The sequence below is a fragment of the Lemur catta genome, chromosome 18 (assembly GCF_020740605.2).
Source record: "Lemur catta isolate mLemCat1 chromosome 18, mLemCat1.pri, whole genome shotgun sequence".
In the NCBI taxonomy this organism is placed as follows: domain Eukaryota; kingdom Metazoa; phylum Chordata; class Mammalia; order Primates; family Lemuridae; genus Lemur; species Lemur catta.
In genome coordinates, this window is record NC_059145.1 from 32,309,545 (window position 1) to 32,325,036 (window position 15,492).

The 15,492-nt window shown below is 46.5% G+C and overlaps 1 protein-coding gene across 4 annotated transcripts in view; it reads right to left on the bottom strand.

The window, feature by feature from the left end:
* FLNB (filamin B) overlaps positions 1-15,492 on the bottom strand; it is a 132,682-nt gene that overhangs the window by 79,942 nt on the left and 37,248 nt on the right. For all 4 annotated transcript variants that reach the window (XM_045530849.1, XM_045530847.1, XM_045530846.1 and 1 more), the window contains exon 2: positions 309-557. In XM_045530849.1, coding sequence (XP_045386805.1) covers positions 309-557 — 249 coding nt within the window. The remainder of the gene's footprint in view (positions 1-308; positions 558-15,492) is intronic.

The following is a 15,492-nucleotide window of genomic DNA, read 5'->3' on the forward strand; positions in this document are numbered from 1 at the left end:
TGTGGGAAGACACAGGGCTTTGGAGTCTGGAAGCTAAACCCAAGGCCTGCTCCAAGCACCAAGGCCTTCATTGGGAATTTAGATAAATGACTGAACTCAGTGCTCACACATGTCTATGGATATACCTGGAAGACCTGCCCTTGGAAGGGTAAACGGAGCCATTTTTAGTTCCATCCGCTATCTTACAATGGGCTAACACCAGGAGAAATACACCAGTCACGGCAAAGCTAGTGTTCCCATTGAAAACCAAGACATTTAGGGCCCACACACCAGCCTCCAGAAGAGACAGTTTAGCCACGGGCACTTGCCTGGAGCACAGCTGTCTACCAGGGCCCCCAAGGCTTTGCCGTCTTGCCAGTTTTGGTTGAAGTTGGTGATGGGCAGGTAGGGGATCTTGTTCTGAATCCATCCCAGCAGCCTCTGCTTCGGCGTCTGCTTCTTGGCATCGTCGTCCCCTTCATCCTCCCACACGGGCATGGAGATGGAGTAGTGCAGGATCAGTGTCCACACCAGGCCCAGGATGAGCTTCAGGTTCCCATCCACGATGGCTTTGCTGTCTGGGGAGAGAGGCACAGGCTCGGTCACTCCTTTGGGTCACACAAGTGTGAATCACCCTCCTTGTAAAAGGTGAACGGAGTCCTCATCTATGAGAGAACCATACTGAGATATGCAGGAGCGAAAGGATGCGAGGCTGGAGTTTGCTTCAAAATATTAATACTTGAGGATGAGAAAAGATGAAGTATGACTCCAAAATGTTGTGGACAGCTGTTACCAGATCATGGGTACACAAGAATGCATTATACTTACTGTCTCTACTTTTGTGTATGGTTAAAATTTTCAATAACAAGGGTTTTTAACAACTTAAAGAAATCACTTCAGAAATGTAGACAATAAAAAGGGGTGACTGCATCTCCAGAGGTAACCACCTGCTAACCTGCTGGTATATACAGTCTGCTGTATTGTGCATTTGCATGTGTTTGCTGCCTGAATTTATATCATACAAAACAACCAGTCTACATTTTCTTTTCTCTAATCATTACGTCCTAGACATCTTTTCTCAATAAGTTGTTTCTGTTTACATTCCCATCTATGGGTTTAAGAGGCCAGTTTCCCCTCAAATCTCACCAATGCTGGGCGTTAATCAATCATTTTCATCTTTGCTCGTCTGACAAGTCAGTCACTCATAAGACGAAGCCACTGATGGTTAAGCTAATACAATCGGGCAAAGTCTTCGTTGCCAGGAGGATAAGTGACTAGCCTACGTGGTGGTTAGTCCTCCCCTCGCTTAACAGAACACGCCATTCCCCTAGCCAGCACCTCCCAGGAATCTCACTGCCATTTGTTTCACTTTCCTTTCCCCGTGGCTTCTCTGCGGCTCTCGGTCATCTTTCCAACCTCCATCTGCACCCATAAAGACTCAAGCCTTATCTTCAAGATTTCTCACTCTCTCTCTCCATTTCTCTACATCCTCTCCCCACCAAACATGTGCTACAGCCACCCCCATTCTACCGGGACTCCAAGCTGAAAATACCAGAACTGCCTTGAACTCTTCCTTCAAACCCCAGGTATAGTTTCTACACAGTGTGTCAGTTCTATCCCTACCTAAATCTTTTGGCAAATCCTTTTCAACACCCTCCCAATAAATCCGTGGCCCCTCCTCTCCTCTCTCAGAGTCTTCATCGGCCAGGAAGTTGAATCACTGCTCACGTAATGCTAGAACCATCTTTCTAGTCGGGTACCTCTGAGGTCCCAAATTCACCTTGCTCACTGCTTCAGACTCCTTAAGCCTACAGCACCTTCAGAACCTGCACAGCCCAGCTGGCTCTCCACCCTTGTCGCCTCCACATACCATACCCCACACTCCGGGCTCAAAGGCTCCCCATTCCAGGACTATACCCTGCTTTGAACCCCCAGATGTCTCCGTGTGTTCCGTATCCCTGTGATGGGAAGACCCTTCCCCCACCCTCCTGTCACCAGATCCTACAGTTGGGGACACTTCACTCCCTGCGTGTGACTGTGCCGGGAACCTCTCCCTCAGGACAAGGGCTATCTGCTCCTCAGCCTCCCACCCCTACTCCAGAACTGTGAGCACCTGTAGCGGAGTAACTGAGCCATCTTCATCTCAAGAGTCCCCACCCACCACCAGCCACCCAAATGCTGGTTAAACACACACCAAATTGCACTTAATGAAACCCAACTGGAACCACATGAAAAACATACGCACATGGTGATAAGGAGTGTGTGGTATGCCACTCAAAACTGAAACAGTGAGGGCTTTTTTGTTTTTAATTAACTTGATTATTGTTACTCCCTCTTGCAACAGAAAACCCTCTTTAAAAGCCCACACTCAAACCTGGAGAAATCAGCAGTCATTTCACAGTTGCACATTCAGTCATAATCAAACTCGCTCATCTAAACTGGACAAAATAAAGATTACCACGAACTGGCTGGTAAGACAAACTAAATTCAAGCAATCCTCACCCAAAGTTAAGGTGCCAGGGATTTTCTATGTAATGAATTGTTTTTAAGTAGTAACTTTCAAGTAAGACTGTCTACGTGAGGCCCAGAGAAAAATGAAAATGCAGTGCTCCTTGTCCAAAAATTAATAACTGCAAGATGGCAACAGCAGAGCATTAGACCAATGACAGGGCCCTTCTGAGCACACAGGTCATGTGACCATGAAGCCAGCCCTGCTTCTGAGGTTCTGCAGTCAATCAAGCATCAATGGTCTGCATAAAACCCTGGACCCCGCCCAGAACTTGGATAGCTGAGGAATTCATCCCATGGGACCAGACATGTCTCCAGCTGAAAGTCCTTGACTGTGACTGAATTTTTTGGATTAGACGTCCTGTTATGTGGTTATCTTTGAAGTGCTATTGATTAGAGTTGCCACCTACTGATAATCAGAAATTTCAGATCAAACAATTTTCCATGCCAGTTTCCTTCATTCAGGATAAAAGGGAGAAGAGAATTCTTCAAAAAGGTGAAGGAGGGGGTAAATAGCAAAGTGTGTATACGCCACCATCAGGGTAACGGTGTGGCCTAGCACCCTCAGGCACTCATCTCTTGCACCACGAGGGGTTTGAACAGGCTAGCAAGTCTCACTCAGCCACAGGCATCAGTCTGCAAAACTCAATCCCAAGTTGTACATTAAATGCTTGTTTTAAATTAAATGCTTTTCAAAAGCAAACTTTAATTCATAAATTCAACACATGAAACCAGTTCGCTCTATTTTTACCCAGCTTATACATGTTGATCTAAAGCAATGAGACATGAGTCTTTTTCAAAAAGACTTTGGGGGAAATATGACCCAGTTAAAGTCTGAGCTAAATTTGTGAAAAATACAATGCCCAGAACTTCTGTTTCCAATGAATTCAAGGTGGGTGTCCAAACGGGAAAGCCCCTATTATGGTCTCGTTGGGATAAATGATACCTTCATTCTGCTATTTTAAGAAGCTGGAGGGAGGGCAGTCCTCATTCCAAAAGTGATTTTGACAGGTGAAGGTTCAAATGCTCTACCAAATTCTTGGAACAATAAAAAGATGGAGACTTGCCCAAAAGACCTCCCCGGTTCCCATCCACATGAAATAGGAGACTCTCCACGCCTTGAAAATGAAATGCTACACGGCATCACAGGGTCAACGTCTGACCATCACAGATTAGAGAATTTTCAGACTTGAGTGTGCTCTGCAACGTTTATGCCGAATGTAAACACGAAACAGAAATGTTTAAAAGGAGGAAAAGGCCAGATCAGCTGGAAGCAGGAGAGAGTTGCTTGGGGTTGGGGGGGCTCTTTCAGGAATAAAATAAACCAACACCCACCACACCCGCAGCGTCCTAGAATCTGCTTGGATTTCAGTGGGTTGGAATCTGGCCATGGTTTTCTCCTCCCCAAATCCAGCCAATCACAATTCCCACATAACGAGTCCTGGCTCAGGACAACACTGACCCTCAAACCACAAACGTTTTCTCAAACTACTTAAAACTATCCAGTGTTGCTTATAAGTGAGCGTGGTGAGGTTTTTTTGGTTTTTTGGTTTTTTGGTTTTGTTTTGTTTTTTTCATAGCTAGAAAGCTAATTTGAGCTACTGCAAATTCTGGGATGGAATGTTTTCACATCATTTCGGTACATCAATTCTCTATCCCTTGTTAAGAGGCATTCTGGAATGGGTGCATTTACGGGGGTGGAAACCAGCTATTTTTAGGCAGTCTTTGGAAGCATCTTGGAAACATCTTTGTGGACAAGTTTCCCAGAAGTCAGGGAGATGGTGGCCTTTCACCTCTCTCTACTCACATCAGAAGGAGCCAGATCCATGCAGCTATCTGCCACGTTCCAGCACTGCACCATCCAGGGAGCTCCTGGAAGTCAATTCCGGCACCTTCTCTCCTGGCTGTTCTCGATTAACCAGGGTGGCAGGGTTGTGGCCCATGAAGAGAGGGCTCCCTGCTCTCTCATCTCCATCACCCCCAAGAAGCAAGATGACAAAGTAGTCGCAAGAACAGGCTTTGGAACCAGCAGTTCAACTAAATATGTCACTTCAAACAATCCATCCACCCTTTCTGAACCTTATCTTTCCTCATCTACCAAACGAGAATGACCGCAGTGAACAACTTCACAGGGTTGCTGTAAGGAGTAGGTAGGTAAGAGAACGCCAAGAGTCAAGCACATGCCACGCACACAGTAGGCTGATTAATAAATGTTCCCTCCCTCCCACTATACTCATGCAGCTAATATTTGAGTCCCTACTATGTGCCAAACACTCTTCCCTAGGGCCAGAAGCCCAGAAACCATAATCTAAGTGTTGAGTTTAAGTAAGAAATGAGAGGAAGTACCTTGTGAATTAACAGAGGATTGAAATGTTCAATTTGTCACCTCTTTAAGGCCAGTAATTCATTAGGAGGGCCACGAGCACAGCCTCCAAGGGCCCTGCTCTCCTGCTCCAAGGGGAGGCTAGCCCATGACGCTGCAGTGAACCTGAGACATGTGAGGTCTCTACAAGGAGGACACTTCTGAGCTGGTGGTTTAGGAGACCAACATGGCCTGAGACACCTCCCTCCCATAGAAGCAACAAGAACCACCCAGGAACCGAACTACTGGTATTTTATCCGATGCTTCTGAAAGAGAATATGGCACAAAAAGCAGCCATATGGGCCAGAGGTCTGGCCCCTGCTTGGCTTCCCAGCTTCATGCTGCCCCAAGCTCACCCTGGATCCTTGGCCCCCAGCCCACTTGGCCTGGAGCTCCCCACATGCCCTCTCCTGGCCTGGCTAACACCTCTTCTACATTCAGTCCGCAAGGCCACAGTAGGTTCCCTGTTAATCACTCCTTGATGCCTCCGGCCCTTCTCTTTCAGGGCACCTACCACAACTGTAGTCAGACAGTCATCTGTGTCACATCTGCCTCCTCTGCCCAAAGTGTCTGCTCTACGAAGTCGGGACCTGGGTTGTCTTGCTCCTCACTGTCCCTAGAGCTCAGTAAGGGTACGGTGGGTTAGGGTTAGGGCTAGGGCTAGGGGGAGGGGGAGGGCTAGGGCTAGAAAGCAAGTGAGGAGAGCTCAGCGAGGGTACAGACTCTGCAGCTCCACCCCTCTGTATACCTCAGTTTCTTCACTGGGGACAACACTGGAACACGAGCAGAGCTGCCAGAAGACCAGATGTGGTACCACATCTCCAGCACTCAGACCCCCACACACTCAGTTGTCATTAAATGCTGGTATTATCATTACTATTATTTTTATCACCACTGAAAAGAGTAGGTTGCTCTTATCAAGTTTGAGACAAAAAGAACAATGGCATGGGGCGAAAAGGGAAAGCTTAGCAGTTCAAGGCAGTGTGACCTGCAGATTTGCACCATGGTTGCACCGTGGTTTCCTGTTGGTCTTGGCTGCTTGGGTGAGCCTACGGCAGCAGCATCTGCCAAGGGCTGCCAGGCAACCCTACACTGCAGAGCTCAGATTACCTGTGTCCAGGCCCCAGGCGGTGGACCCGATGCCCACTGACATTCCAAGTCAGCTTTGCAGTCTCTCCCCATCTGCCCTTTTTTCTGAGCCTGAACAAACCACAGCTGAATTGCAGGCCTCACGGGCCAAACAAAAGGGCAACCTGAACTAACAGGAGGCAGTTGACCATTCCCCTCAGTTCTTCGGTCAAAACCTGGCCCAGATGCAACCCATCCTCCCAGACCAGGTGGAGGGGGACCGTGTCGGTCAGCTGCCCAGGACCTGGGTCACATTTCCAGGGGTGCAACAGTCCTTCCATCCACACAGCAGATGATGACCTGGACTGTGCACCTTGGCTCAGGTACCCCGGAGGCCCCTGGGCAGGATTAAAGGGCCACGCTGGCTTCTCTCCCCTGCTCAGGGCTTTTCTCCAGGCCTCAAACCAACAAAGGGCTGTGTGGAATAAGGCAGAGCTGTACAACCAGGTGACTCACAGCCGGATGGCTGATGCTTATCTGCGGCAAAACTCTCTGGCCACTAAAATCCTTCCTCCCTTCTCCCTCCCAGATATTGCGGCTTCCAGCTAGATGGCTCTTCCAGTCTCCCTTGGAATTCAGTAGTGGGGCTGTCAATGAGTGCAATTGCTCTCAGACCTGGACAGTGGGCGTGCCTGCCCCACACACTCTCACTTCCCCTGACATCACAGGCGCCTGGCTTGGGCCTGCCCCAGCAGAGGCCAGGCAAGGTGAGAAAAGGAACCTGGGTCCTAGAAACAGATGTCCCACCAACCTGAAGACCCCAAAAACCCACGCTTGTACATTCCTCACACAACTGTGTTTGTTACAGCAGTTGAACTATAACAGGAGGCTGTTCTGGGCTTTGGAAGACCTGAAGTCACGTGGGCCTATCTCAACTGGTAAGAGAAAAGACAGACCACAGTAAGGTAAGAGTAGACTAGGCCACTGAGCTCAGCTGGGTTTCTGATTTTCTTTCTTGCTCATGAATTACTCGAGAATTACAAAGGATAAGGGACAAAAAGAATTACAAAGGAGTTGTTTGAATTAATGTTTATCCATCACTATGTCAAGGTTCAGTTAATACAGAGTTTATGTGATAGGTCTTTTTATGTTAGTAATTTTTCAAGAAATGACACAATAGACCAGCAGTGGCAAATGGTACTGGCACATGAAGTGAAAACCTTTTCACTATGTTGAGAAAGATTCTGAAGCCACATCTGTATTTAGCATTACAAGTGTCTGCCATGAACAAGCAGGAGAACGGGGACTCAGCGATTACTCTGTAGATTAGTGATGCCTGCCCTGGGCACAGCATGGGGGAGTGGTGGCCAGGCTTTCTCTGCAACAGAATTGAGTCAACATTCCCAAATCCCTGATTTGAGATTTCTACTATAGGCTCATAACACATTCCTTATGCATAACCTCAGACTTCAAGTTTCCTACTTTGCCAACTATTCCTTCTGTTCTCTCTCACTTGCTGGACCATTTGTGCCTGAAATAGTTGGAACAAATTATTTCATAAATACCTTATTTTTATTTTGGGACAGAGAGTTTGGTGAACTTTCAGTTCATAGAACCTATGATGGTTTATTGCTTTGTAATCTATCCCAAACACCCTACTTCCTGGTTAAGAGGCATTGGTTTAATAAAAGTTCCATTTTCATCACCCAGGGGCTTTCTTTTCAATGCTGTTTTTAAAATGTTTTTATCATTTTTGAGAATTATATCCAACAACGAAGCCACAATGGACTACATGATAACTGAGATGGGTATATTAAAGGGCCTTGAATACAGTAAATATCCTTCCACTTACTATTATTGGGAAATCTCTTAAAAGTTAGAACAAGGACTTTAACTTTGTTAGAAAGGTTAAAGAAAGAAGGGAAAAAGGAAAGGCACTTCAAAATAGAAAGGTAGTGAGTTCTACACTATGACACGTTTTAGGCCTCACAGTGACAAGTCCCTGCACAAACGTACTCTGACGCTGCACCCAGTTCTCCTGGAGACTGGCAGGACAAGGCCCTCAAGGACTCCTGAGCATAAGCGGCGAGCTGAGGGGCCCACGTAGTCCAGCCATGGGAGGCTCCGGGTAAATCCCAGAGTGAGCTCACGAGGCCACAGCACAGTGGCGGTCTGTCCCTTGCTCTCAGCTTCCAGCTACAACTGCTCTGCGAACATCTCCAGCTGAAATAATAAACGCTGGCTGTGAACGGAGGTCCTCGTGACCTTCTGACTCCAGCTCAGTCTGTCCTGTGGAGAGGCCACCTCACCTGCAACGCAGCTCAGCAGCTCACTCTGCTGTGAGCCAAGCCAGGCCCACATGTGCAGCCCATGGGGAAGGAGCAAGGGCAGGAGGAACCACGCCGGGGAAAGACTCCTACACATCTTTTTTCCTTAGATCGACGGCAACCAAAATACGACGGCACCACTCCCCCAGGTCCCGTGTGACGGACTTGCATCACCTCACATAACCCTCCCAAATGACCCTAGGAGGGTGGCCTTGATGGTTAACCCCATTTTACAGAGGAGATCACAGAGCCCCACAGGGGTGAAGCCTATTGCCAAAGTGACGCAGGAGGAAAGCCTAGATTTAAACCCAGTTCTCTCTGTTGCCAGAGTGCAAACCCTTCCCCTCACTACTTCTCTGAATCTACATCTTGCCCCAACAGCCTGATGAGGTGAGTCCAGTTATGACTCTCACTTTGCAGACGAGGAGACCGAGTACAGAGAAGTGATCGGCCCACAGTCCCACAGCTACTGAGAGTGGCTGTGCTTGGAGGTGAGCCAGGCCTCTCTGCCCGCCAGGCAGGGCCTCTGAACCTCTCCCTGCCCCCATCATTCCCACGATCCCTAACCTGCCCAGGTTCTAGGGGAAACCATGGCAGGCAGGCAGCACGTGGTGTCCTTGCAAGGCATGGTGTGCAAACGAGTCAGAGGGCGATCATTCTGGTCCCCGTGTCTCAACCATGATTTACTCAGCCTTTACTGCATCCAGGAAGTAGAGGGCGGGGGTGGGAGTTCTAATGATCACAGCCTCACCACCCCCTCCAAGAGGCCCCTGTGCACGCTTCATTGCTTGGCACAGCAGCTTTCCTCCACTAACTCCTTGGAAAAACCAGAGAACTTGGAAGAAGATGCACTTTTGCCCCTATTTATCCAAACCTATTAGCCTGTGTTTTCTCTGGAAAACAGATATTAGGGTTACTCATATATTACTTAAAAACTCAATTTATTCTATTTTTCTGTTCTCATATCCAACACATATTTCCTAATTGCCTACCGCACTCCAGGCCCTGTGCTGGATACCAATGATACTTTTAAATAAGAATAAGTTAAATTGGCTTTAAAATGCCCTAACAAGAGGATGACAACATTATTATAATGAAAACTGGTGTCGCCACAGGGCAAGACATTAAAGACCTTCCAAGAGAAGAAAGGAGGGAAATCGGGTTTTTTGTCCAAAACTAGGCGATGTTTCCTGAGGTGGGGGGGGGTCCTTTTATAATTAAAAGTAAAAGTTAACAATAATAATGAATAGGATGGGCATTCATCCTTTAACTGCAAACTTGGAAAAGTTGAGCCCTGTTAACAAAACCAGCTCAAGGTGGCTTCCTTGGTTTGAAAGCGGAGAAATCGGTTTGCATTTTCCCCGTAACTCACCTCATGTTACAGCTCATATAAGCCTGTTATAGAGATGGCAGCCTGCCCAAAGACTGTGCAGTCATAAAAGGAACAAAACTCCCAATTTAAAGTCTTGAATAGGAACCAAGCTGAGGGAAACTCCAAATAATTTATATCTGCTGGCTCTCCCCACCAGCAACAGAAAGCGGGAGAAGCGGGAGGAAGGGAAGTCCTCCGAGGACAGACAGGGGGCACATTCTCTGCCTTACCTATACTGACACTTTTTGGATGGCTCCTCTTCCCGTGCCAGATCTTTAACTCAATAGACGGCTCAAATTTGTGCCCCCAAATTTGGACCTTTCAACCCATGATTACATGAGGCCTCTGAACGCACATCCCACCCGATCCCAGCAGAGCTCTCTGTGCAGAACTCGCTCAGCCCGCAGACTGGCCTTTCATGCAGGTGGAAAGTCCACGCCACCAACACCCACTAGCACCACGCCCGGCGCCGGGATGGGACTGAACCCATGCTACAAAGGGTAGGTCACTTGTTGAAATAACTGGTGGCCAAGTGACCCAGGGGTCAGAGACATTGAGTCATTCAGTGGTGGGGGAGCTAAAAGTTCAGCAGCCCTGCCTGGGGGTGAGAGAATCCTGGTTCAGCTCCCAAGCACAGCGAAAGGCCAGCTGTGTGACTGTGGGTGGGGCAATTCCACGTTCTCCATCTCCTCATCTGCAAAATGAGGGTCCCAACGAGACCCCCCCTCCTTGGGCAGCCGTGACAAGATGTAACAAAGCAAGCAGCACACTGCCTGCTGAGGGTTCCATCGTATTCGTGGGGACTACTGGCATTACTACTATAATATTATAAACACACACAAGGTTGGGGACGAACAGGGCCCACTGTGAAAAAGATTCAATGCCATTCAATTCTGCTCAGAGTCGAATGCCCCAGAACTCAGCCTTCCAACACAGATGAGCATTCCATCAGCTAATGACCACAAGAGCCGAGTCCCTGATGGGACGTGGGATTAAGGCTGATAGAATCAAGATGTTCTTTGCTCAGTGAGCTGCTGAATGAACTGGCAGTTTGCTAAAATCTGCAGGCCACCCCAACTCCTCCAGCAGATTCCTGAGCAGTCTGCAGGGGCCAAGCTGGGCCACTGCTGACAGAAAACTAAATGCAAGGTCAATAAATTCAATCTGAAGCACGAAGTATTCAAGAAAGGTTCCTAACATGGTTTCTTTTTCGAATGGGGAATGGGGAAAGTTTTGATACTAACCATTACAATAATATAATGGAGGGAGAGGTAAGAGGACTGAAAACAACTTAAATGCCTCCTTGACAATAAATGGTTAAATAAACTTTACATTCAAACAAGAGAAAACCAGGCTGCTGTGAAAAGAATGAGAAGCATTTCATTCCAATAGGAACAGGCACCTGTGATGTACTAAGGGAAGGGGACAAATGGCAGAAAAGTATGGATCATGCAATCCTGATTTTTAAGACATGATTCTACATCTTCATAGAAAGATCTGGAAGCGTGCCCACCAAACTATCCTCACTGGCTTCCTCTAGTAAGAAAACTAAGGGGCTGATGGTAGAAAGACAGGGTTCTATGATTTTTGTTGCTGTTATCTCCTTCTGTATTGTTTGAATTTTTAAAATTTAAATTACAGGCCATGGTGGCTCATGCCTGTAATCCTAGCACTCTGGAGGCTGAGGTGGGAGGATTGCTTGAGCTTAGGAGTTCGAGACCAGCCTGAGCAAGAGCAAGACCCCATCTTTACTAAATATAGAAAAATTAACTGGGTGTGGTGGCACATGCCTGTAGTCCCAGCTACTCGGGAGGCTGAGGCAGGAGGATCACTTAAGCCCAGGAATCTGCGGTTACTGTGAGCTAGGCTAATGCCACGGCACTCTAGATGAGGCAACAGAGTGAGACTGTCTCAAAAATATATATACGAATTACATATATTACTTTTATAATTACTGTTTACAAACACCACCAAAAAGAAAGAAACATAGTAATGTATATATCAGAATTCTTCATTTTAACAAAACTGCTTGTCGGGATCTATAAGTACTAATGTGGGAAAATTAAATCAAATGATAAAAGCAATGTGCATGTACGGTAAGTTTGAATTTGAGTAAAGGGGTGCGGGAGGAATTACATAATTAGACTCACCTACGTATAGAATCTCTGTCAATGAGACAGAAACCATCCAACCATGCAGTTGCTGCTGGGAAGAGGGGCAAGAACTGGGAGTTAGGTGGCCCATTCCCTGTTTATACCACACATGATGTTCACCATGAGACCGTTCAGCAAATGAACACCCCAGAGACTTTGTGGGTTTGCCTGGTTGTCTTTCTCATGCTCTCCTTGCTGATCTTTCTCACAGCAGCCATCCAAATTCCTCACCAGACACACCCGTGCTGGACAAGGAGTCTCTGAGCCTCAGAAGATGGCCTTTGCCATTTCTAAACAGCTTGCGGGAGGAGTGGACGGTGTCAAAGATTACACTGCAAGAAGACGGACTCACTTGGTTGCCTTTGGGCATGTATTTCAAAGTAACAACAAAAAAGTCAGCCACACACCTTCCTAACCTGCTCGTGCCCCCATTCCCTGGCGCCCTAAAAGCACTATTCCATGATGCAGAGGCACAACCTCTCTGTTAGCTATGAAGACCGGGAGCCTGACCCAGTGCCATTACCCTACGGAATTCTACAGCTGCTTTATGAGGTGCCATTGTTAGCTCCATCTTCCAGATTAAGAGAACTGATAAACAAGTATTAATAAATTAAGCCCCAAAGTCACACGGCTGATAAGCAGTGGAGCAGGGATTTGAACCCAGGCCATCAACTCCAGAATCTGCAGCTGACCCTTCCACCCTGGAGATCCAAACAGGAGTGCAAAGGAAGAGGCCCATACATGGACATGAGGTGTTACAAAGGCTTTAAAAACTGTTAAAAGCCAAGCAGGAAAAAAATTCTGAGGGTTACATCATCTTCCTAAAAGAGATTTATCACCTTGCCCCTGAACTCTGTCCCATGATAAATGGGTGTGGCAGCAAGATAAACAGGACAAGTACAGAGCAGGTCAGTTTCGCCGCTAAAAGGGGAACACATTCTAACATTCCTGAGGCACAATGTCCAAGCTCGGGGCAAGAGAGCGACACATGACCCCAGCCACCAGCTGCCGCTGTTACTGAAGACACACACTCCGCAGTCAGGTCTCTTTATTACCAGTTCTTCATCTAAATAGTCTGAGCCTGAGTCAGATGCCGCTTCCCAGCTCAGCAAGAACACCAGCTCCAGCGTCTAAATCTCAGGCAGCTCTGCCTGAACTTGGCTCTGGGGAGCAGTTGTCCAGCGCCTCTCAGACCACACTCACAAACCTGGCGCTATCCTCTTACCACCTGGGCCATTTACTAACGTTTGTCCTCAAATCAACTCACATTTTCTTTTTTCCTTAGCTTAAGCAATTATGTCTGTGAAATCACAGGTTTGATATACTATTTACATTTTTTAAATACACAGGAAAATACCTGTTAAAATTTTTAAACGTTAGTGTGCAACACTGAATATCATCTTGAGTACCACTTGTTAGAAAAGACTGCACTAGATGTTAGCTGGTTTTTCCAGACAAAGGGGTTTCTATGGCCAAATAACTGGGGCACAATAGACTGAAAAACTAAACTGCTGCAGGACTTCTTAGAGCCCTTAATATGCAAATAAACACTGACAATCTCCAAGAGAGGGGCAGGGTGTCAATTTCCCAATGTTGTAGGACTAGGGAATTTTAAAAAATTCTGTTTAAAAAGAGAGTAATGTTCTCCAGAAGACACTTTAGGGAATTCTACCTTAAACTGCTCTTCAGATTGTTTAACACTTCTCCCAAATGCTCCAGAGGCTAAGAGATCACATTTTATAAAACTAGAAGGTTTGGGGATGAGAGAGACAGGTAATAAACACAAAAGGAGGAAGACAGGAAATAAGGAACTGAGGCTTCCCTAATCTACAACTGTTTCTGTGGCAGAGATTGAGAAACTATAACCCTGTTACTTGGAATCAATGCATTGTGCAGATAAAGGAGATAAAAGCAGATTCTCAAAACATTGCTCCTAATTAAGGGTGCTAAAGGGAAGTGTACCCTTTTGCATACCTCTTAACCACAGTGTTTATGAAATTCTGATGATAACCAACTCACTTAAAAACCACATTAAGAAACATCTTATTGTTCCAGTGCAAACTGTAATTCTTAAACAACAGGCAATGATTTCCAGGAATTTAGGCCCAAACCAGCCCATTCCTTCCTGGGTTTGCTTTAAAGCCTCTAATGTCAAAATCTTCATCCGCAGACAACATACTGTCAAGTAGGAAGAGGCAGAGGTGGAACCCAGTAACCCGGACCACTGCTTGAGTCAGCAGAAAGAGGAGTCGTCGTCCTGATGTGGAGCCTCCACCCAAATGTCACTTAGCTCTAAATTTCCTATACAGGGGAGGGGAGATAACTTAGTAAAAGTTATTTCTACAATAATTAAAACACATCCAAGTAGCATCTCTAGCGCTCCTTAAGGATAAACTACTTACAAGCACAACAACCACCATGGCGATGAGCCACACAGCTTGAGCGCTGATTAAACACTCTCAACTCCGTGTGGTGCCGGATCCAGATCTGAGATTTCATCAACTGGTAACGTATCACAGGGACAGGCCCAGGCCCTGTCTTTAGCATCACTGTGATCCCAGTACCTAGTATGGTGCTTGTCACATAGTAGAGAGAAGAAAAGGAACAGGGAGAAGAAAGAAACTGCTACATTCTACCTCCCAACCAACAACCATCCACCAATCAACCAACTCAACCTGACCAATCAACCACTAATCAACAAACTACCAAAGGACCACTCTCCCAGTCACCCAACTACCAAACCACCCGTAAAAACCCACTGGACTCATCCTTGACTACTCTCTCCCAGTATATCCTCTCTCTCCTCTCCTCTCCTGGCTGCCTCTAAGTCGTTCCCCAGCCTTCCCAGCTGGGCAGCCAGCAGCTAACGTCAGGCCCCTTTCCTGGCCACTCCATCTAAGCCTACAGGTCAGAACTCTTCCCAAATCTCCCCACAGACCCCAGCAGGGCCACCTCATACCCCTCAGGCACATCTCCTTCTCAGGGAGCTACAAAACAATTTCAAAGCTGGATAGAGGCAGATAGGGCAGATTTGGCACAAAATGTAAGAAAAACAAAAGAAATTGAAATTTATAAATATTTAGTTAAATGCCTGCAAATCGCTGCCTTCACTAATTACTAGCTTTAGTATTCACTGAAATCTCATTACATTTGAAAATGAGTGACAAATTAGTTTTCTCATATCCCAGGAATTTCCAAGTATGCATTATGATTGCTGAGAAATCACAGTCAATTATAAAATAAATGAGTTAGTCATAGCCAAACAATAAAACAAAACACAAATATAAACACAATTTTTTTTTTGAGACAGAGTCTCGCTCAAACAATAAAACAAAACACAAATATAAACACAAACAATTTTTTTTTTGAGACAGAGTCTCGCTTTGTTACCCTGGCTAGAGTGAGTGCTGTGGCGTCAGCCTAGCTCACAGCAACCTCAAACTCCTGGGCTTAAGCGATCCTCCTGCCTCAGCCTCCCGAGCAGCTGGGACTACAGGCATGCACCACCATGCCCGGCTAATTTTTTTCTGTATATACTTTTAGCTGTCCAGATCATTTCTTTCTATTTTTAGTAGAGATGGGGTCTCGCTCTTGCTCAGGCTGGTCTTGAACTTCTGACCTCGAGTGATCCTCCCGCCTCGGCCTCCCAGAGTGTTAGGATTACAGGCATGAGCCACCGCGCCCAGCCAAAAACAATTTTTTTTAAAAAAGACTTTCAAATTA